The sequence below is a fragment of the Periophthalmus magnuspinnatus genome, chromosome 3 (genome assembly GCF_009829125.3).
Source record: "Periophthalmus magnuspinnatus isolate fPerMag1 chromosome 3, fPerMag1.2.pri, whole genome shotgun sequence".
Taxonomy (NCBI): Eukaryota; Metazoa; Chordata; class Actinopteri; order Gobiiformes; family Gobiidae; genus Periophthalmus; species Periophthalmus magnuspinnatus.
The window spans coordinates 31,875,791-31,899,310 of record NC_047128.1 but is presented as its reverse complement, the minus strand read 5'-3'; the positions used below and the strand labels follow the sequence as shown (position 1 = coordinate 31,899,310).

Genomic DNA, 23,520 nt, shown 5'->3' with positions numbered 1-23,520 from the left:
TGCGTGTCAGACATTTTTAAATGATTTTATTTGGAGTCTTTGCGCCCCCGGTGGCCAAGTGTGAAAAAAAACCTATGCCCATAATATTATTTTTTGGTCCACGTCATGCCCCCAATTTATTTCCCGAATTTCGTAGGAATCCGATAATGTTGGTGTTTCACCCCTATGGTAGGGGGCGCTATAGTGTTCATTTTTATTACAATTAATAATCCATTTTATTAATACCCTCATTTCACACGTGTGATGTGAATTTGAGCTGTGTAGACCAATGCATGTGCGTGTCAGGCATTTTTCAATGATTTTTTTTGGAGTCTTTGCGCCCCTGGTGGCCAAGTGTGAAAAATGACCTATGCCCGTAATATTATTTTTTGGTCCACGTCATGCCCCCAATTTATTTCCCGAATTTCGTAGGAATCCGATAATGTTTGCGTTTCACCCCTATGGTAGGGGGCGCTATAGTGTTCATTTTGATTAAAATTAATATTGCATTCCACTCATGCCACAATCTCGCATATGTGATGTGAATGTGAGCTCTGTAGGGCAATGCCTGTGGTCGTGAGAGGACATCGAAAAAACAGGAAACGAAGGCGTATTTCGGTGGCGGCGTACGGGCGAACCATGTGGAATTTGGAGAAAACGTGGATAACTTCTGAAAACCCATGTGTCTGGATGTGGCATGTGAAATCTGAGCTCATTTGGACCAAAAACCTGAGACTAGTAGCGTTTTGAAAACACGCTGCGAAAAATTTGGCGAATTTTCGATTCAATATAGCCAACTTCCTGTTCGTCCTAGGGCCACACTATGATTGGCTTTTTTGCTTGTCTCCATGAGCTCTATCACTGGTGTGAATTTCGTCAAGCTAAGGCGAAAAATGCATGTCGGCTCCCAATTCATTTTAAAATTTTGAATTTTCTAGGTGGCGCTGTCGAGCCAGTGTGTGTGGGTCATTTTCGTGATGCATATTTTCTTGAATTTTTTGCCAAGCCGGTCGATTTGATACCCCCATGTGAGACTTTTCGTTGACGTTCAGGGGGTGAAAATTGCGATCCCAGGGGGAGAAAAAAAAAAATAATAATAATAAGAAGAAGAAACCCAGGAAGAACAATGCCCCTCGCCATCACTTCGTGAGTGGCGAGGGCCAATAATAAGAAGAAGAAACCCAGGAAGAACAATGCCCCTCGCCATCACTTCGTGAGTGGCGAGGGCCAATAATTTCACATTAGGTTTTATAAGTCACTACAGGGGATAAATACATTTAAACTGGTTTAAAACAGTGACACAAACATGGCAGGGGTGGGGGGACATCCATAAAAGGCTCTAAATGAACATGTTAAGTGTGCACCCCAGATGAAGAATTTAGCACTCCCATAGCTCCTCCAGCCAAAAAAGTCTGGCACTGCCCCTGCCGCTGTGTGGCAGTAACAGTAAGTGTAAAGAGCTGCACTTCAGACACATGATATTGGCTTTTGGTGACATTAACTCAAAGGCTATTCTCAGTCCCAGTTTTGGTCATATACCTGAGCTCAAAATGTGCTATTTCAAAGAACACAGAAGTAAGCCCATTAATAAAAGGACATGGCTTCTGTTGTTTTACTCAACGCTGAAGTAGCAGAAACCTTGTCCAATTGGCTCGATACTAATAAACTGACCTCAGCGTTTCTCTAGGGCCCTTCCTTGCCCATACACTGATCAAGCAAAACATTATGCCTACTTGGCTAGTATTGGTGGTCTTAATGCAGTGTACTATACAAGCTCATTTGTTTGATCGGACCGCACAAGCTGTAGGTTTGGAGCTGGAAAAGCACAAGGACAAAATGGACTCTTGCTTCTTTAAATAGAGCAGAAGGTGATAATCAGTTACTACTTTTTAGTTTTACATCCACTTGAATAATATTACTTTGATTGAAGTATGTGTAGACCGTGATCTTACTGGTTGAAAATGCAAGCGCTGGGGTTTGCGTGGTGAGTTTTCAGACCGGAAAGAGTCTTGTTAGGTTTAAACAAGGAACTGGCAACCCGAATCAGGGACTCATGTGAGGCTCATTCTGCTTTCTGATTAGATAATCATCTCAAGAACCAAACATCAACAACATCAAATCTTTTCTAATTTACATTACAATGATTATCAGAAAAATGTTTGATTTGAACATACTAACTCGAGATACCCTCCCTTTAAAATAACAGTAATCTTACTTGAGTACAGTTTTTTCCCACTTCTGGATATGTCTCAGTGACCAGTGTATAAAACTATATACCAAAATAGCTCACCTTGACATTAGTATTTAGAACAGAGCTTCCCTCGGTGGACTCCATGTTGGAAGTAGTCTATAATCTCATGCCAATCCCCAGTGTCCTGATGTAAACCTTTAATCTGGCTTGTGTTCTGCCCCCCTCTTCAAGTGTTTATATGGAGAAAACTTCAGTCTCCCAAAAGCACTCAGTGATGCTCCTGACAGGAACTCTGGGCGTGATTGACCTATGAGCATGAGAAGGTGGAAAAAGACAGAGCGAGTGGATAAGAGGAGGAGAGCATATCAACAAACTGCTCCACAACAGGTGCTGCTCTCAACCAGGAGGCCACTTGAGAGAGCTCTGCGATCACTATTACTGAAATACATCTCATTACAGATCTGTGCTGGGATTGTATACACTTATAGAACTGTGTATAGTAGTTGCAAAAGAAAACGTGTCACTGCTGCAGCTCTTACTCTTATAATAATATAATTTAGTGCCTACTGGAGTAACCCACAGACATTTACAAAAGTTATGAAGATAGATGACGGAATATGACTGATAGTTGTTAAATTAGTAGCCTAAATAATGGGCAAATGAATAATAATTAGTTAAGTTTCTAGTTTCTGTAAAGTTTCTTCTCCACAAGGCTTGATATGTGGAAGATTGATAGCAGAGGCACAAAATCTCCACTCCACAGACGCTCTTTTTGCTCACGCATTAAGTCCCATGAGCTCAAATACAAACTGTACATGACTTTTGATCAAATCTGAATCATGATCTGCTGAAAGAAAATCGTGGTTTACATTTGTGTCATATCGCCCAGCCCTGGATCGATGTTGGTCTCATTCTATGCATCTGTTCGACGTGCACGTAGGTTTTAAACGATGAAAGATTATTTAAAAGTTAGGAGCCTTACCTCTGCCTGAGATTCACTTTGAAATAAAAATACACAATGACATAAAGGCTACAAAAGAGTCACTGTATCACTGACTGATCTTGTAGTTCGACATTTATGTAGTTGACCCTGAAATGACCAGAGAGCGACACTTGGAATGATACACAAATTAACAGTAGCAGGTTGCAGCACCCTCACCAGATCCTGTGTTAATCTGCTCTTCTTTTACAAGCTGCATTGGTCATTCTAGGCTGCGTGCTGTGTCTGTATATCTGCTCGCTGCCCTGCCCCTCTGCCTGCTAAATTACATTGGTGTGAGAGCCTCTTGAGTATTTATGACTGGCACAAATAATGGCCCTTGATAGTCTTATCTAAAAGGACTGCTGTCACCTCATCCAGTATAATTCAGTGGGATTGAAGCTAATGGTGATGGCTGCAGTGGTGTAATCCTGTTGTGCTTGTTAGCATGTCAAACACAGTGTAATAATAACAGCACATTCGTCTGTTTATATGTAAATGTACAGGAGAAAAACATGTTACTGATTTACGTAAGCCACAGTAGAAATATCCTCAGATATAGAAACCTGTATCACTGCAATAATACAATAACACAAACATGAAATGAATGCAAATCAAATGCAGAAGACATATGACTCTGAGTTGTAAACATACAGGGCCTTAAAGGTTCTGAAAGTACCACCTGAGAACCAGAACTGAACCAGAACTAAATGTATAACTAGAGCATCATTTTCAGTTTGAGGTAATGACATTTTCCCTCATTACAAACATTTAAGCACAACACTGAATGTAAGACAGCCCTACAAACTGAGGCTGGAGGGTGTTATTTATGGATTTTCTCTTCTGAGTAATACTTTGCTGCTGACATGAGTGTAGAATACTTGGGATAAGATGTGTGGTACCAATGAGAATATGGGTTTCCTATTCCTAAAAAGTTTTAAGATGAAAGATTCTCTCAGGGCACTTTGAAGGTATGAACCAACGCTGTGCATCATAAGCGTGTGTTTAAATGTTAACTGTGCTTTAAAGTGCAAATATGAGATTAAGCCTTCTCCAGATTTTGATATTTCTCAATTAAATGTGTGGTTTATTCCCCACACTGTAACAATCTAATGTTATTTGCATAAGTTGGATTTGTTTCAGCATTGGAAACCTTTGTATTTGATGCCAGTGGAAGCCATTTGAACATGAGTGGAGCAGAGATGAGAGGGCGCGACAGGAAAAGTGCATCTGCGTGTGTGTTTGTGTGGGGATGTTTTTGGACAGAACATCAAAACTGCAGCATAACAACAAGACAGCTTGTTCTGTTTGCATCCTATTGCACAACAAAGATGCACACTTGTCTATACACTCCATAGCACCTTGCTACGCAATCACACAAACAACACAGCAATCAGCCATCCATCTTTTATGCTAGGATGCACAAAAGCAGCATGCCTTAATAAACTCCAGCTAATGTGAAGGAGAAGGGAGGTGGGCCCTGGGCGTGCATAGAATCTGCAAGTAGTAATGGAAAGTTTGTTTGGAAAGCAGAAAAACAAATGCATAACATAAGAAGCTACAGGTGAGATTTACACATGAGCTACAATATCAGCACTGACGAGTGATTTGTAGGTCAGAGGTAATGGGTTAGGCAGTGTTTTGTCCTCAAAGTTGATGTGTAGATGCAGAGAAACAAGTAGGAATCAAAGTTTTACAAATGGTGGTTAGTTATACAATGGACCCTCCAAAACAGCATCTCCTGTTGACGTTCTGAGCCGTGAAAAGGTTTGGGAATATACACTATTACTTTGGTGGTTACTGTTGGAGCATTAAGATCTGTGGAGAGGCCGTATTAGCCTTTTATCTAGAATAGATTGTTTCAGATCGGATCACTTTCATTTCATTTGTTTTCTACAATCTTCCAATCCCTCCTGTGTATTTACTCTTCAGTATTCCTCCACAGTTTCATTAAGACAGAGCTGGGTTTGTGTCATGTTGTCTCCTCTCATTTACATTTACATTATTTTTAGACATACACCAGATGCCTCCAGTCCACGATTGTACAATTGTTAATATGAAGCAGACAGACATTGTCACGTGGATCGTATGGTTTTTTGCGGCTTTTTATAGAAACCGATTATGGAGATAGATGAGGTACAATGATGTGCAACAAGAAGAAATTCGCTCTATTAAAAAGAGCACATATCTCTGGTGTTCTCATGTTTTAGAGGTGCATATTCTAAGGGGGTTTTAAAACAATATTTGCATGGTTTTGGTGTATGTATTCAGAGATTGTTTTGACAAAATTGGGAAAATTGTGGGAGACGACATTAAGAATAAATAAAACTATTACCTCCCCCAATTTTGGAAAGAAAAATGTGCAAATTAGATGATTCATGTACGTCTAAATTAGCATGAACACATCTACGGACACGAGCTTCTTTAAACCATGTGATGCATCTATGGTATAACTCAAGGACTGTGTAAAGAGATGGACCATTAAGATGGAAATTGGATCAGGTTGGATTTTCTCTCCCGTTTTATGAGAATGTGTGTCGTGCCAAACCCAGTCCAAGTTTTGAGGAGTTGTGTGAAGTAAAGTTGCTCCTTGTCAGTGATGTCTCTGTTGTTTCATGGCGCCGAAATGGGCACAAACATTTGGAAGATGTTTTGTTTTGCGTGGCTTGTTTTGCAGACTGATAAATGACATAAAGCTTTTTTTGTTTGTTCTCAGCGTCAGTAATAAGCTTGTCCATTACAGTTCTTTGATTTGTGCTTTAAATATTTGTTTTCTGTTTTTCTATGTGACAGGGGAAATATTACAAGAAAAAAATATATTGTGTCTTAATGTGTCATGAATTTTGCCTAAAACAATAACACATGAATTATCCTTATTAGAAGTATTTATTCACACGTACTGAGAGGAATGTTTAAATTACTGTGTGTATTTGTGTGCTATTCTGAATGCTGAACACTTCAAATGAAAAAAAATAAGTAAATTAAAAATAGAAAATAAATCATAAAAAATACAAATAAAAACAAATATATAATAATGATATATAAATAGATAAATAAATACTATGTCTAATAAATAAATACAAATAAAAATAAATAAATACTACCTCTAATAAATAAATACATAAATACTACCTCTAATAAATAAATAAATACTACCTCTAATAAATAAATAAATACACTTTTATTTACTGTATTGTCAGTAAAGTATCTTATAGTAAAAATATACTTTACTGACGATACAGTAAATAAGTGTTTTTTTTCTGATATGTTTTTGGGGATATTTCTGGCATAGGCTCTTATGTCTCCAAGCTGAACAGAAAGCTAAAATGAATGATCCGAGCAAAAACCTAATGACACCTTTTCTGTCTTTGCAGTGAGTCAGAGCGGTCTTGCTGGAGATGTTTGTCCAGATCCCGGGGTCCCAGAAAATGGCAAGAGGATGGGCTCTGTATTTCAGTACGTCCCACTCACTCACACACATCCATTCAATTACAATCTCCATTTACATGAGTCATCAGCCGTGCGCCTCCGTGAAAACACTATGAAAAGTCCGTCTCCGGAGCAGTCAAACTTAAAATCAGCATCAGCGTTAGAACTCACATTGATTTTCCCTTTCAAAAAGAACTTTAAACAGCCCATCAATATTTTCAGATTTTCTCCTTGGGATTGCAGTCCTTCTGTTCAAAATGGGCTCGAAGGTCCCGACAAATTGCAGCTGGTGTGACTGTATTTGTAATTAGCCTGTACAAATTACATGTTTTGCCTAATCAACTGTCATGCTTTTTTATGCTGGCATTGATTAGGAGGTCATAATTAAGTAGAAAAATGAAGAATATTTCTGAGATTTTCAGTGTTTAAATGATTGGTTTGGCTTCGTAGATTCACTTGTATTACCGCTTCTTTCTTTCCTCCAAAAAATAGTGAATGGAAAAAAAAAAAGAAAAGACTAAGCCAGTATGAACAGAGCAAAAAAGCTTTTCTTCTGTGAGTGGGGTCACCTCAGCAGAATGTAACCTGGCATCACCCGCTTTTTCCCGTGGAGATAGTACATTTGATGTCATACTGTGGAACATTCTAGCCAAAGCAATACCAGCGCAATGGAGACAAGCAGATGGCGGAATCTCCAGAAAAGTTGCACAGTGCACATTTAATGGCCAATGAAGGATTATTTTTTGCTCTAGTAGTATTTCCCTTAAGGATCAGCTCTCGATTTCCTGTTTGGTATTGACACACACGTGGGTTAAGTGTGTTACTATCGATTTAGACCAGTGCCCCTTTACACTTCATAGAAACGAACTTAGTGGACATAAAATAACACAGCCACAGTGCGTTTGTCTGTCGCCTAATCAGGAGAAAGTGAGACCTTTCATTTAATCAGCAGCTGGCAATTATAAATAATAGCCCCTCATTCACTTAGCTTCACTAGCGGCTTAAACTGTTCCCCCTGTGATTATGAGGGAAACTTAATATGCCACGTTTTGCCATTTCCTGACTCCATTTTCAGCCTTTTAAAAGATAATCATGGCTAATTTGCCGGCTTTAAAATCTGCAATTCTCATCGCCTATACCCCCCATCAGTGACAGTATCATTACCTCCACGTATACGAGGTTCTCCCAGTACACTACCAGATGCGTGAGGGCAAAAGCACGCTTGTCGCCGGGGCTAAAAATATAGCGAGATGAGGCAGAACTGAAGCAAGATAACGCTTACACAGAGGAAAAACGTATTTTCACTAAGCATGGATCATCGCTGTCAATACACTCGCAATGGAAAAATTTTAGTCATAAAAGTGTAAAAATCGCAGCGTGAGGGAGTCGAACTGTGAGATATTTTTCATCGTCAGCAGCATTGGGGGAAAGTTACAGAAGCAGCAGAGTAAATGACCCAAGTTGACAAAGACAGTTAAGGAGAGCAGCGGTACGTTGGAGTTGCACAGTGAATATTTGGCCAGGTGTTAAGCTGTGTGTGTGCGTGTTTGTATCAGCGGGAAGGACACATTAAAGTTTACAGACGAGGCACCACGCGGAGTTCTATTCAGGAGATTCAATGTCCCGCTAACGCAAAAGACAGCAGGGCGTAAGGTAGACTACGAGGAAACAAAGAGATAAGAACAAATGACCCGGGAGTGATACATGAAGGTGGGTTGAACAGAGCATCTAACTATAGAGCATAATTGGATCATCTGTTGTGACATGTCTCATCAGATAGCCATCACTCACCTGAAGTCAACATGACCGCTCTATGATTATCTGGTGTTTTCAAATGTTTCTGTGCATTTTACCTGCCCACATATTAAAAATACCCTGAAAAAAACACCTTTAAACAAAACACATCATCTCGTATTGATTGATTGAAAGCCCTAAATTATACATCCAACCCCTATATTATTATATCAACCCCGCATCACTCACATTTTTGACACTCTAATAGTTCTATCATTATCATTCCTGTGGTTTCTTAAAATACATTTGAATTGTTGTGTGTGTCACCTGCCTTAAAGTAGACATGTCATGCAGCTATTATTACCCCTCCTGACAAGCGCTCTTACTGTTCTGTCTCCTTAACTAGAGTGGGCTCCAGCGTCCAGTTCAGCTGCGACGACAGCTACGTGCTCCAAGGATCTAAAAGTATCACCTGTCAGAGAGTCACAGACACACTGGCAGCCTGGAGTGACCACCGGCCCATCTGCAGGAGTAAGTTTCAGTTCAAGTTTTCAGACATTTTTACCATTATTGCCAAAAATACAAAACTAGTGGCATCTCACTCACTTTACTATATCATGTTATACTTAGCTATTGTCTATAAAAACATATGGACTGTTTTGTTTTCTCTGCGTATTATGGTATTTTTTTACGCACAAAGAGTAATTGAGTGTGCAGGAAATTAAGGAAAACATATATATAGCAGTAAACACCTCCCCATCTCAAGCTATGTATTGGTGAATTAGGTTGAAGTGGCCAGTAGAAAGCAGTGAGTGACACAATGGCATCACAAGAGTCTCCTCAGAGCACATGTTTAGTGACAGGGCCCCGTGGGTGTCCTACTCCTCAGGACAGACAGCAAGCATACAGGCCGCACTCATATGTGACATGTGAGTGTCCAGCAGACAACAGCTCACACATCAGCAGACAGCAGGCAGCCCCATGCAGCTCTGTGACATGTACTGTAGGGCCTGCGTCACATCACATTACTGTGGTCTACAGTGTTACAGTGTGCTGTTCCTGTCACTATAACACACAGGGCAATGAAATGCTAACAAAGACTGACAAGGCATAGAACATTATTTTATTCAAGAAGCAGCTAAACAATAATATTCTTCTAACAGAGATGAGTAAAGTAGTAAAACTAATATTACTTAGACAAGAGTTCAAAATAATAGTTCAAAAGTAGAAGTAAGACATATTATTAAGCAAAGTATTAGGAATTATATTTTAGTTTACTTTACTCTAATCAGACACAGACAAACCACCTCCAAGCAGCAGCGAGCATTAACTTTTCCATTCAGTCTGAAGGATTTCATTCTGAATCTTTTGAGGAAGAAAACAAACAGTGTTTACTATCTAACCAGTACCAAACGGTAGACTCGTGGTGTTGGCTCAGAAAAGAAGCAAATGGGAATTTAGCTGTTGGAGACACTGATATTTCCCTGTGGAGTTTCTGTGAAATAACAGAAGTGCAGCCATAGAGCATCCAGCACAAACATTTATCAGGTAGACAGAAACAAGACTCATTATGAATGCTAATGTTGCTATTTGCCTTTAGACTTTCATAGAGCTGTTAGCTTTAGAGAGTTATCTACATGGAAAACAATCTTTGGTGATTAAGTGTGCACAAATTCTCTACTAAATTTGGCTGCAAGCAGTGTCAGTACACATAGATGTACACAAGAATGCAGTACTGCTCGTAAGTGAATAGTAATGTAAGGATTGTGTGGCTCAAAAAGCGTTCTGCACAGGATTGTATGTTTTTACTTGTCTAGACGGTTTTATGTGATGGACAGGGGTTAAAAATAGTTTCTCTGGTTTGTTCTATAGTCGACCCAATCTTTATCCAGGGATTGAACCTCCTGAGCCCTCCTCATTCTCTGCTGAGACTTTAGTCCTAATTAGAAGCTGCTCTCTGGAATGAATCGCCATCAATGTGCCACTGTGTGTGCGCGCGTGTGTGTGTGCGTACCGTGACTGTGTGTCTCGCCTCTCGCTTCTAATTAACAGGCAGATCAGTCATGTGAGCTCCCCCTTTCCCTCTCTTTCTCTTCTGGTATTTTCAGGTCCTTTCTTTTGCCCTTTATTCTTCTGTTCTTCTAACCAATATAATCTTCACCTTTCTCTTTGACTCTTCCTTTTTTGCTTGTTGGACTCAATACGGCTGCTTTAAAACTTTTACTTTAATTCCACTTAGTTCCACTGTAGCTTTGCCAGTGTTCTATTTATTTGAACTTAGTATATGCCTCGTATCAAACTGGATCCACACAGAAATATTGAAGGTGACATATTTCGTTAAATCTGCTTTGAGCTTTCAGCCGTGTTAGAAAGAGTTTTCCTTCATGATTAACTTTGAGTTGGGTTTTAATTAATTGAGTAATCCTGCATTTGAGGCCTGTGTGTTCAGAAAATAGCAGTTTCCAGATGCCCCCTATCCCCGCCCACAATAATTAGCATTCGATTCTTTGTTAACTGCCATTTTTCTGATATTCCATGATCTAAGTATATGATAACTTATGACCAAGTACCAGAAATAAAGCTTAAAAGTAAATATTTTATAACAAATCTTTGGACATGTTCAAATATATACAGTACTTTTTCTAACTACACAATACATTTACTGTTATGACATTATATAGTGTGTTAGGCAAAGACATATTACCTTGAGCATCACAGAGTAAAATCAATGCCGGAATAAAATGGACCAGGAGAGGCCATGAGAAATGCATTTGAGAAAAGAGCTGGAGAGCCATCAGTGGAGCAGGTGTACCAGAAAAATTGCAGCAAGTGGATTCAAATGGCAAGCTACATTTTTTACCTTCAATAACCTTTTCAAGATAATAAATACCACACTTCTGAAATAGATAATGTTCTTATAATCCTCCTTTTGGTTGAGTTTTGTTTGTTTTTACTATTGTTTTGGCGCTGTCTCTTCTGATCAGTCCTAGTTTTGTCTTTGGTTTGGTTCTAGGTTGAAGTGTCTCTGGTTTGATAATTACTGTTTTATCAGAACAGCCTAAACCTTATCATGTCATTAATTATGAGTAAGCATTGTACCTGATGTGATTAGCCAAAAGTAATCGCTTTAATGTCACCAGCTGTTTTTGTTTGTGGATAAGTTGCTCTGTTAGAAGAATGCATTCGTTTGGCTGCATGATGGTAGGCAGGAGAAGATGACACTTGGTTACTAATGGTCCAGCGAATTCACTATTGACAAGTCACAGTTTTTGTTTACCTTAATGATACCCTGCGGTTTAGGGTAATTGCATTTTTCTTCCTCCGTTCCTCCACTGCATAACTTTCAACAAAACCATTTTGGTTTCAATTACACGTTAATATTTTAGTGAATTTCATACTGTATTGTACAATGTTTTTTTGCACTAACGTATTAAATATATGATGAATTTGACAAAAATGTTCTTTTTTTTTTTCTTTTTCTCTTGTTTTGCTGCAGCACGGACATGTGGAAGTAACCTACGGGGGCCTAGAGGGATCATAACTTCTCCTAACTACCCTGTTCAGTATGAGAATAATGCACATTGTGTGTGGGTCATCACTGCAATGGATCCTGGGAAGGTAAACTCTTTATTATACTGTTATTATATCTGTGAATTGTAGATATTTTACAATGAATTTACTGTTTTATAACTTGTTTGAATTTACAGAAATACATAACAATTGTCCTGCAGAAGTAGGACTCCATGTAGCCCCTTTTAATGTTTGTGCACAAAAGAATACTTTACAATATCATAATAAACATTCCCTAAATCTAACGATATAACAAACACTGAACAAATCACATAAAAACAGACTGACAATGAAATGTTTGTTTTATCACATCAAGCACCACAGATCCTACATAAATGAGTGAACTTAAGACAACTGTGCTGGAAGTTAGATATCCACTCAAAAATGTAACAAACAACACCAAAATACTTTTTTTTTTTTTTTGCTGGCTCATTAAAATGAATGTTTTAGAATGTCTATATCAGTGCCAGGCTGTGTGCGGCTCTTCTAACCATGTCACTCCTGTAAGGCTCTTTAGACATATTGGAGTAAATGAGTTAAGTCCATGTTGTGCATTTGTCTGCAAACTTGATGGTCTCCAGACTCTTCTGATTGTGTGAAGAGGATTTTGTTGTGGTGTGGTAGTTGTGTGAGGATAAATAATTCATAGGTGCGAGTGCTTCCAGATCTCAAGTCTCTATCAGCACTTTCTTTGTGCTCTTATCTGTCTCATGTTCTGTCACATTTCCTGTCTTTGGTTTCTGTGCTTTACTCCTCTATACTCCTCGCTCTGCACTCCACCAGCTCACGCTCTCTCAAAACATCTCTCCCTGCCCTTCACTTCTTTTCCTTCACTTTACCAGATTTGTTTAAAATGCGGAGTTTGAGTCTCGCTAAGAGCAGAGAGGGGCACCGAGGAGCACAACAATACAGCCAGGAGCTTTTCAACTCTGATAAAAAACATTATATGGATAGGAAAATTTCATCTGAGATAGTGGTTGGGTAACATTTCGAATAGAAGAGCATCTTTGTGAAGAAGACATTTATCTCTATGCAGTATGATGCAAACAGAGAAAAACAGTATATATAATAAGAACAATAAACTACATTTTAATTGTGAATACATGTCCCTGCATTGACTGAAATCAACAGGGACGCTGCGATTCATATTGACTTCAGTTGCTTTGAAAATATAAAGCCATGGGGAATAACAAAACAAATTAAACATCAACGTCATTATCATTCATCAAGGGTCTACGCTCGTGTAGTTTTTAGCTCTCGCTTTTTTATTGTTGAACAACCTTTAAGACTGCATTTTACTGCCTTAAATGTCTTTCACAGGTTGATGAGATGTCACTTATATGATGCACATTTTAGGACATCGGCAACTTTAGATGTTCTTTTCTCATAGGCAACTGGAATTTAAACAATATTTATACTAGATCATAATGAGGTCATGTGTTTTTTTGCACAAATATTAGACTTGGCAGCATTTTGGATTGATTTCTAAATGTGTAAAAGGGCCCATATTATATTTTATGATCTATGTTATAATGTTTTCTCATCACAAACAGACCTAGAGTTGTGTTTTGCTTAATTCATACATGTTTAACGCACACATATTTAGGCTCAAACAGAAAACACTCTGTTCCACCTTGTGATGTCATGTGGATATGGATAGGATAGGAGGCGCTCTATTGTACTTTTAAACTCTATGCACCTTCACTAGCATCATTTGGATCATTTTTAATTCCTGCCAATCTCTTCTGAACAATAAGTAAAGGAGCTGTTAACTTGAAAACCACTGCTTCATGACATCACAAGGTGGAACGGAGCATTTTGAGCTTTGGAGATGTAATAATAATAATATAATAATGCAGGGTTACTCAAACATGTGCGAATGAAACAAAACACAACGCCAGGTCTGTTTGTGATGAGGTAATGTCATTATAACATGGCTTAAAGCTCAGAAGTAAATTTTGTCTTACATCATCAGCTCAGTTACTACAAGTTTATGTTTTTTTTTTTTTTTTTCAATAATCACAAGAAGAATCTCTTTGTTAGCATGAAAAGGCTTAGAGAACTGTTTAACCTCAACAGTGATACAAGCCTGACTCGCCTGGACATTTATTATTATAACTTAACAACCCGTGTTAACCCAGGGCAGATCATACTCCAGTAATCTTTTGTAACCCTTTCCTTTTGTTCCTTTTGTCAGATAGATTTGAAACCTGCGCTCTCTCCCTACCTCACCCATTTTGCTCTCGTCCGTCTCTTTGATTGACTATTATTCCAGATGACTTCTTTCATCAATACCATGTTATACAAAATTGAGATAGAGGCCTGTGATTTTGCTGAATTGTGCACGCCTTTTGTTCCTTTGTTTACTTGCAAGTTTAAATAGCCAGTGAGTAATGCTTTGGTTGTTGGTTGTGGTGTCTGCTTGTCATTCTAGTTCGGAATAAAGGCAAGCAAATCAATAGAGTTTGTATTGGTCTGACAGCTTGTTGGGAAAAATGCGGTGGGACTGTCCATCAAGTTAATTGCTAACTCGGAGGGGCTGAGAAAACTATGTTGCACAGGATTTTTTTTTTCACTTTGGTAGAGGTTCCATTCATTTATATCAAGGCAGATGATTTTGTTGAGTCCGAGACATGGCTGGCTGCTCAGGCACATACCAACGAACATCTTGAAACGCATCAGCACACATCTCCATTAGATCTGTAATCATCTCTCTCCTATACACCGTGAATACATATTAATATACAGAGTGTGTGTCTGTGCATCATGCTATAATATGAGGCTAAATGTCATTTTGGAGTTGGCATGACACATTGCATTTAGCTAATGTCGTACTGGCTTAGACCGGTTTCAGTATCTCAGGATATGGCATTGACGAAAGCATCACCTGACCACATTTCCCGTTTTGTTTCTTTGACACAACTTGAACGATATTGTTTTGACATGTTTTTTGTAGTTTCTATTCTTGATGATGTAAAAGAAAGCCTGTAAAAAAGGATCCTGTTTCAGAGCCTGTGATGACTGACTGACGTACAACGCATACACCGTCGTATAATTTCTCCTTTTATTGTCTAGACATAATTGAAGGCAGTAACAATATTCCATTCATGTTGTAAAGCTGATAATGAAGCTGGAATGGCCCCATTGTAAAACACTAGAGTAAATGCTTACTAATAACTATCTCTAAACCATGTTACTGCAGCTCACAAGAGTCACTACATTAGAGTCACTATTTATACATTTTGTAGCCCTGCATACAGTTAAATCATTATCAGTGTTCGGCTTCAGTTCATTCATTTTACCCATTTAGCTCCACCCCAAACAAATGGTCTTAAAGTGGAGTGGTCATTAGATGTCCTTTACTGGGTTGGTCCGGTGTGTGCCCAGGGTCAGGTTCTGTCCTTTGGCTAAAGCCAGCAGAGACCCACAGTGGCCCTTGACACCATAAAAAACAATTAGCATGTAAAGGCAATAAGTCAGCGCTTAGGCCCTCACACTAATGAAGCAGCTAACTCCTGTCCTCGCTTGTTTTAATAAGACTCTGGAAATGGACTGAGGCAGCACCCAGTCACTTTATATTACATACAAGATTCGGTAGTACTTATGTGCACTCATCTGTCTGTAGATGGGGACAGAATTGAATCTGCACCGTAAAATAAATATATAATGTACAGTAAGATACTAATACTGTTGAGTGTTTGAGTTTTATTGTGATGCACTCACACAGATCAATACACAAACACGTTTTACAGTGCTGTACTTGTATTATGGTCAAACCATGTGTGTTACTTTTCTCCACTGCGTACACAATGCATATTCGATTGAAGCTCATTGCACATTGGGGCCACTTTCAGCAGTGCCAGGTGATCCGTGCCTAAGCATGATTCTCTTCATTATTTTTTATGAACAGAATTTCAAGCAGAGGCCACAGAGAGTGCATTTTGAGGTCTGCATGGTCTGCTTTCTAAGGATTATGTTGTCCTATTGGGTTCATCAAACCAGAACCTTCACTTGCCGGGATGGTTTGGAGTGTCTGGAGTGTGGAGAGAATGAGAATCAGCCAGTCTATGTTCTATCTAGTGCTTATGCTGCCCCCTACAGGACGGTGTCCCTGTCTCCAATGACAAGGTGAGAGAGGAAGGGGCAGCAGATTGACATGTAGGATCAAGGCAGCACTTTGGTCAATGTAAAGGTCTGTAGTCATGGGAAAAGTTAATCTACCAGATCAAGTTCTCCACTTGGTCCTCGGTCCTTTTCTAACCTATGGCCATAAGCTGTGGGTCTTGACCTATAGGGTCAGATCTGAGCTATAAACTGCAGAAATTAGATTTCTCAGTAGGTTAGATGAACTGTGCTGCCCTTTAGAAAAGCATATACTATTTCACATCAAAAGTTTTTGGTTTAAAGTTTTCTGAGGTTGAGAAAGGTGTAAACAACAAGCAGAACAGAAACATCTGAACGTTTTATGTCTAGGATTGACATTGCACCTCCCCATTTAGATGTTTAGATCTGAGGTCACGTGACATCAGTATGTTTTTGTATTTGTCATGGAGTGAAAATGAAGTAAAAAAAAGGATTGCCTTCTCCTGTACTAAAATGTGTTATATATGTAAAGATAAATAGATTTTGCCTTAGTATGATCTGGTCTTGAGGTGTTGTTCTATTGAGGATGTCTGTCAGATGTATCCTTTCTTACTCCTAGGCCTGATACCTGAAGTTAGTCGCACTATTGTTTGTGTTACAGCTAAAGTAAAATTCCCAGTGCTTAACTTAAAAGTCCTATATTACCAAAGTCAGCCTAAATATGCGGGTTTTGTGTGGTAAACATGTGTGAATGAAACAAAACACAACTTCAGGTATGTTTTTGATGAGGAAATGGCATTATAACACATCAGAACATAACGTGCCAATATATGCCCTTTAATAAGTATTCATGTGTCAGAACAGTCCAGTGCCTCAGCTCTATAATGAACTGACATTATAAATAGCAGTGTCACAGGTGAGAGCTGCGTACACTGGATCTGTCCCGCTGAGTTCTACTGGTCCTATTAGTTTGGGTTGTTTGTTTGAAGGGCCAAACGTAATCTCTTGGAAAAAGGACCTAAACTGTCACCATGGCAGCTCTGCAACATCTCAACATAGCTGCACAATCTCAGGTGGGGGATTGTGCTCGCTGGACAGCTGCTCTGTACCAGTGCTGGGGTCACTTCAGTACAGGTCTAAAACTGGCTCTTGACTTGGACCCAAAGAAATTTCATTTTAGCTCCAGAGAACACAGAGTTACAATAATATATCTGCTGTGCTGGGCAAAGAGAGACCTCTCTGACCAATGGCACAAAGATTATTATTGGCCCTGCCACATGACCTTTTTGTCCAATTTTATTTTAATCTTTGACACTAGTTTCTTAAAATGGACATTTAACTATTAACAATAAACACAATACAATTCAGAATCCAAATTAAATCACAGTAAAAAGAGTAAAAAGTCTAGTGAGTCACATTTTTGTAATTAAATTTGTCTTTTAAAACATACAGTCACATTAATATAATTATTCAAAAACAGAATACCCTTGGTATTTTAGCCTTTTTTTAATTAGACTTATTTAATTAGACCGTGAAATCATGCTTGCATTGTGTTGTGTGTTTTGGCTTATCCCATTGATTTAGTATTTAAATAATTGTAAATATAATATATGAATCTGTTGGCATCTGTCTATGTGTTTTTCTGCCGAAGCTTCTTTTCCAGACAATTTTTGTGTCTTGTATATTTGTAATTTGAGCATGTTGAAATGGCTTTACACCACTATCACCTGGGGTTAGCTTTTCCATTATTATTGTGTGTTCTGCTGAGTGATGGATCCCCTTCTGCTAAATTTGGTGTTCGTGTCTCATCTCAGACCTTGAACGTACCACAGGGTCATTGATTGAGACTCCCCTCTCCTCTCCCAGGATACCTGAACACAGCACAGATTTGTCATGGTCCACACAGTCACAAAGAAGATTTAAAGCCAATAAATAATGGACAAGCACCAAATAATACCCGAATCCTGGTATTGCAGTGTTTTAAAGTGCACATTTGATTGATGCTTTAGTGCTATATGCACGGGGCTACATACACTACAGCAAACGGTGAGGAAGGCATTTCACAATCAATTTCACCCAGCAAGTGCAGTCGGGAGTACAAATATGACTACCAGGAGTGATGGGTGCTCCCATGAAAAGAAGAAAGGGGAAAGCTGAATGAGAACAACTGAGCCGAGTTTTACTTTATAGAATATATAGTATGACATAATGGTTCATTTGACCCTAAATATAGGCTGGATTTCAATGTAATTCTGTAAAATAGTGGGAACTATTTCACCAAAAAATTCTACTATGACATGAATATTGTTTATATATAGATCTGGATAAGTTTACATCCTTAATGTCCTGTCATCATGATTTATGCTGTTCTCTTTACATTGTTTTAGGTGATAAAACTGTCGTTTGAGGAGTTTGACCTGGAAAGAGGATATGACACTCTGACAGTGGGAGATGGAGGGAAGATCGGAGACACCCGGCGAGTGTTATATGTGTAAGCTCTCTGTCTGCAAACACTTACATTCATTTATATATTAGCACAATATCAGAATACTGTACACACGCTATACATACTGTGGATGCTACTATATAAAGGAGCTGCAAGAGTATTTGTCTTTTATTATAAGGAACATTTAACATTTACTGATGCACCACCTCATACTTCAGTATTTGAAGCAAACATTAGTCAACCACCTCAGTCACTGTTACATGTGACTGATACTAACTCACATGTCTGTTGTGGATGGAGCTTAAGTAGGAATTTCATTCATGTCAAAGGACAACTAGAGAAATGTTGCTAAAACCTGTATAAAAAAGGTTGGTTTGTGTAAAATTGCATGTTCATGTGCACTGGCAACGTGTGCCTGTGGCAACTTCCTGGTGAACAGAGAAAGTAAAGAAAATAAAGATTAAAAAAAATAAAGAACTTGAATATAATATGTTTGCATCATGTCAAGTACATTCAGATTCAAAACAAATGTGAACAAATGTTTCTACAGACTCACAGGCACCAGTGTCCCCGACCTCATCGTCAGCTTGTCCAATCAGATGTGGCTTCATTTGCAATCAGACGATACGATTGGCTCAGCGGGATTCAAGGCTGTTTATGAAGGTACAATGCCGTCCTTGTTCTATGATCGTACTATCGATATGGTAATGGATATTATTTTTTATAATGTGTGAAAGTCAGGGACAGCGGATATTCAGATTCTAAGGGAAAAACATGGGCTGCTGTCTGTCCTTGGAGCATAAATGTACAGAGATGGATGTTTTTGTAATAAAAAAGAAGCAATAGACAGACATATACAGCCAGATATATTGGTACTCTAGCTGAAATTTGTTGAAATATACAAAAATACACACTACAGTCAAAGTGTCAATCCTTTTCATAGTTATAGATATAGTTAGTTTAAATAAAACCTCTTTATTTGAATGATTCTCAACTTTTTAAAGTTTACCACTGGAGGAATACACTGGTTTGCTCCCATCAAGTGTACATTACTTAGCCCAGGTCTGGCTCTTGTTTAAGGTTTACTTTTGGTAGACTGTATTTCCCACACTGTTTTCCAACACATGTTCCTTTTATGCATTATTCCTTTCAGTATCTCAAAGGTTTACAGATTGTTCACATGTATCCATAGCCTTTGTATACCTCAATACAACTTTTGCACAGCACTAAATGATTGTGATGATGTGCGCGCTCTATTACTGTAAATGACCCCCAGCAGATGCCTGTAAATCAAGGCCACTTGAGATGGGCATGAGGGGAGAGCTGATGTGTTTACTGCGAGACAATGAAAAATTGACAAAGAAATAGCAGAAATGACAGATTGTGTGTGGACACTGAATTGTCTGCCAGAGAGCGAAGGCTGTGAAGGTTATGCTCTTGGTTCAACGCACTCTTTGGTTTGACGCTGCTGACTGTGTTTTCTTGGGTCATGTACCATACACTGATATCCCTGCCTAGAGTGGAGCGCTTAGCAATGTTGTGTTTTATTTAAAATGCACTTTGCACAACACAATGTTCTGCCATGGTTGAATGTAAGAACAAATTTGTGTCTGCAGTTTATTTTGGCCTGAACACGTGTATTACAAGTTTTACACCGACAGGGTTTTAGTGTGTTAAAGAGAATGCACTTTTGTTATTCAAGATGATGCCACGTTGCTTCTTTGCCTTGACATCTGCTGTCCCTTTAATTCTTTGTAGTAGCGTCTGTTCTTTTGTTCACTTAGACACACATGGACAGCAAATTCATTCAGCGGAGGTCCATCGGCGTGCGGGAGTAGACAGAGCATACCTTTTTAACTGACTGGAAACAAACACGAATAAGACAATGCACTGCTTAGCTCGTACACTTCAGCAGGATCTCGCAAAGGGCTGGTGTGTCGTGTGTGTCTGAGAGAGCCCTTGAGTACATCTTTGAGCATCTGTCACCACGGATACCATCACCTTCTCCTCCTCTTTGATCAGTGTTACCCCCGGAGAGTACCGAGGTTGTCAGGCTCATGGGAAGAACGTGACGCATGTGGGCACTGCACTTTAAATACTGTCATTTAAAGTGCCGTGCCCACATTTATTTAGTGTGCAGGCAATGTCATGGAGGGGGGATGAGATAATGACTGTTTTAGCGGAATACAGACCACCGTTTTTGCAGACAGGATGGGGATTGGATATGAAGGGTTATGTTGGCAAGTAGTAGTCAAAGTAGTCCTGGATACGATTTTTTGCAGGATTAGGACTATTGTCACGGCAAGTCACTGTTTAAAACAACATATTACATCTTTTAAATGTGAAAAAAAGTCCTCCAAGTGTTGCGTATAACAGAAAGCTGAAACCTGTGAATATATGTTTGTGTATATTAGAGCTAAAGATAAAATCCTGCATGTTTAAACTAGGTCATATTAGATTTATGAGATCTCGGGCAATGTCAGCTTCATGTTGAGAGAGAAAAAAGAGCATGGCTTTGAATTCAGACTCTTCTGAACATAGAATTATCTTGCTGTGAAATACAATAACGTATTTCTGCAAAATTTTATGATTTTTGGTTTGTAAACCTGATCTAGTCTAGCGTTTTAGATTCAGTGCAATGCTTCATATTAAGACTTACATGGCCTGATAAGTGCTATTTATGTGCGCTGTAAACTGCACTTTATTCAGTCACGGAAAAAGATAACTGCTGTGTGCAAGTTTAAATGGAAGGTCATAGGTTTGTACTTAGAGATTTCCATTTTGTGTGAATTGACTTTAATTTGAACTCGTCACATTAAATCTTTAAACAACTTAAACTATAAATGATAATATGTGACTGTTTTACGAAAGAGCGTTCTGCGCCAAGGGTTCGCACCATAAAATTAAATTCAAAGACATGTTAATGAAAAGAAAGGAAGGTTTAATGTAGATATTTTACTGGATGAGAAGCAGTAAAAGTAATATATGAGAGATGCTGTGTTGTACCATTACATGCCAGACTGACCAGAGGGTTGAAATCATTTTTTTTGGTTTGTTTTTATCTGGACACTCCTCAGATGTGTGACAACGAGCTTTCGGCCTCAGACTTTTCACACAAGCTCACGACTGTCACCACCTGGACTGTGTTGTGTTGCGTTGTGCCTAATAGTAGACTTATTTTTAGCCTCTCTATGAACTGCACTGTCGATGAACGCTCTACGAATGTTTTAGCCCACACCTATAAACAACACCGAGCATTACAGAAAGGCAACGTGTGTATGGCAGTCAGATATCGATGATGATGAAGAATGAAGCATATACATGGCGTGAATAGGAAACATCAGAGCAGTTCAGCATTCAGCAGAAACGCCGATGCCCCTATAAACGGATAAAGAAATGTGAACTGCATGAAATGGATAGAACAAGAGCACATTTGTGTTGGTCGTTATAGTGATGGAGTGGTTTTTCCCTCTTCTTATGGAAGTTGTGTTTCTCTTTTGCCTAAATTGTATGAGTTAGTGATTTTCTTAAGGGGAGTGAATGATATCGAAGGAGTTCTGTGAGCTGTGCAGTTTGTTAGAGTCGTGTCTTTTGAGGAAGTATATTTGTTTAAGAAGAAACTACTGCCAGTTAGCTGACCATAAGTGGGTAAGATTTAGATAAACCAGTGTAGTTGTCATTTTCTATCATCTAACGCAAGTATGTCACAAGTTTTTATACGAGTAGAAACGATCTGACATTGGCTTCCACTTTGTCCTCTTTAAAGAACGTGTGTCAATAGCCAACCAGACAGAAATCCATGAAATTAACGAAAAGGGGATAAATACGTCTTAAGACCACCAAAGTTTTCTATTGGGATGCACCTCTTGTGGTTTTGTTAACAAGAAGAGCAAGGATCGGTGTGCTTACATTTGCCTGCACTTATTGTTTTGCTGTTTGCAATTAAAGTTAAATTACACTACAATTACCCTAATGGTAATTACCTGTGAGACGAGACTATACAATCCCCTCCTTGGGTTCGGCTGCATTGTGGGAACAAACAGCCTCCTCCACGTTGCCTTATTACCACTGATCTGCTTCTATGACTTGTCAATTTTTCCCATTTGTCAATCTTGTGACAGGCTCATCAGGAGCGCTGCCAGCTCTGGTCCGAGGAGATTAGCTGTTGCATAAACTAGAATGCACTCTCCTCCCACTGGCTCACCACTCATCTGGGCCTTTCTGAAGTCTGTAAACAGATCTGTGTAGGCCGCCGTGATTCAAAAATACACCCAGGCTAACACGCACATGCGCTCACACACACACAGACTCCCACCATGTTGAACACTAGAACAATAACTGGCTTTGGTTTTGTTTTGTTCAGTGGCAAATAAAGAAAAAAAATGAAAAATAAAATCCTTGATATTTATGTTGAATGATGTTTATTATTATTTGTTATTTATGGTCAGAAGTTGAATCATGCAGTTATATCTTCCATCGAAACCTTCCATGTTTTAGGCAAATTGGTGAGTCCAGGATGTGTGGATGTTCAACAATTATTCACACTTTAACTTACCTTTTGTTTTGTTTCATTAGAGGAAAAATGAATGTAACAAACTTAAACAGCAGGGGCTATGATTAATTAGTCACAATATTCCACTGAAATATATCAGATCATACCCAGACATGTAATTGTATGCTGTGGACCCAGTGCTCTCTGCTCTCAGGGCAGTGTCTTATCTGGGTGTCACATGTTGTCAGTAATTATCAGTGTATCATGGCGGCTTGTGTGTGTGTGCATTGTAGAGATTGAACGTGGAGGCTGCGGTGACCCTGGGGTGCCCGCATTTGGTCGGCGCAGCGGAGATCGCTTTCAACATGGAGATGTGCTGACCTTTTTCTGCCAGTCAGCGTTTGAACTTGTGGGAGAACGGACGATCACATGTCAACACAACAACCAGTGGTCGGGAAACAAACCCAGCTGTGTGTGTGAGTACGGTTTCATTACACTGTTATCAATCAGTATATCTCATTAAAGGAGACATACTGTGCTTTTATCTGCTGTATAGTTTTTATCTATGTTACCTAGATCATGTTATATTTTGGACATGTTAAATATTGATCAAAAAT

General features: G+C 39.0%; 1 protein-coding gene across 1 annotated transcript in view; it reads left to right on the top strand.

Moving 5' to 3' along the window:
• Positions 1 to 23,520, top strand: part of LOC117389056 (CUB and sushi domain-containing protein 1-like) — a 234,072-nt gene that overhangs the window by 124,508 nt on the left and 86,044 nt on the right. The window contains exons 7-12 of the mRNA XM_033986629.2: positions 6,524 to 6,605; positions 8,719 to 8,843; positions 11,809 to 11,930; positions 18,353 to 18,456; positions 18,962 to 19,074; positions 23,197 to 23,379. Of these exons, the coding sequence (XP_033842520.2) occupies positions 6,524 to 6,605; positions 8,719 to 8,843; positions 11,809 to 11,930; positions 18,353 to 18,456; positions 18,962 to 19,074; positions 23,197 to 23,379 (729 nt within the window). The remainder of the gene's footprint in view (positions 1 to 6,523; positions 6,606 to 8,718; positions 8,844 to 11,808; positions 11,931 to 18,352; positions 18,457 to 18,961; positions 19,075 to 23,196; positions 23,380 to 23,520) is intronic.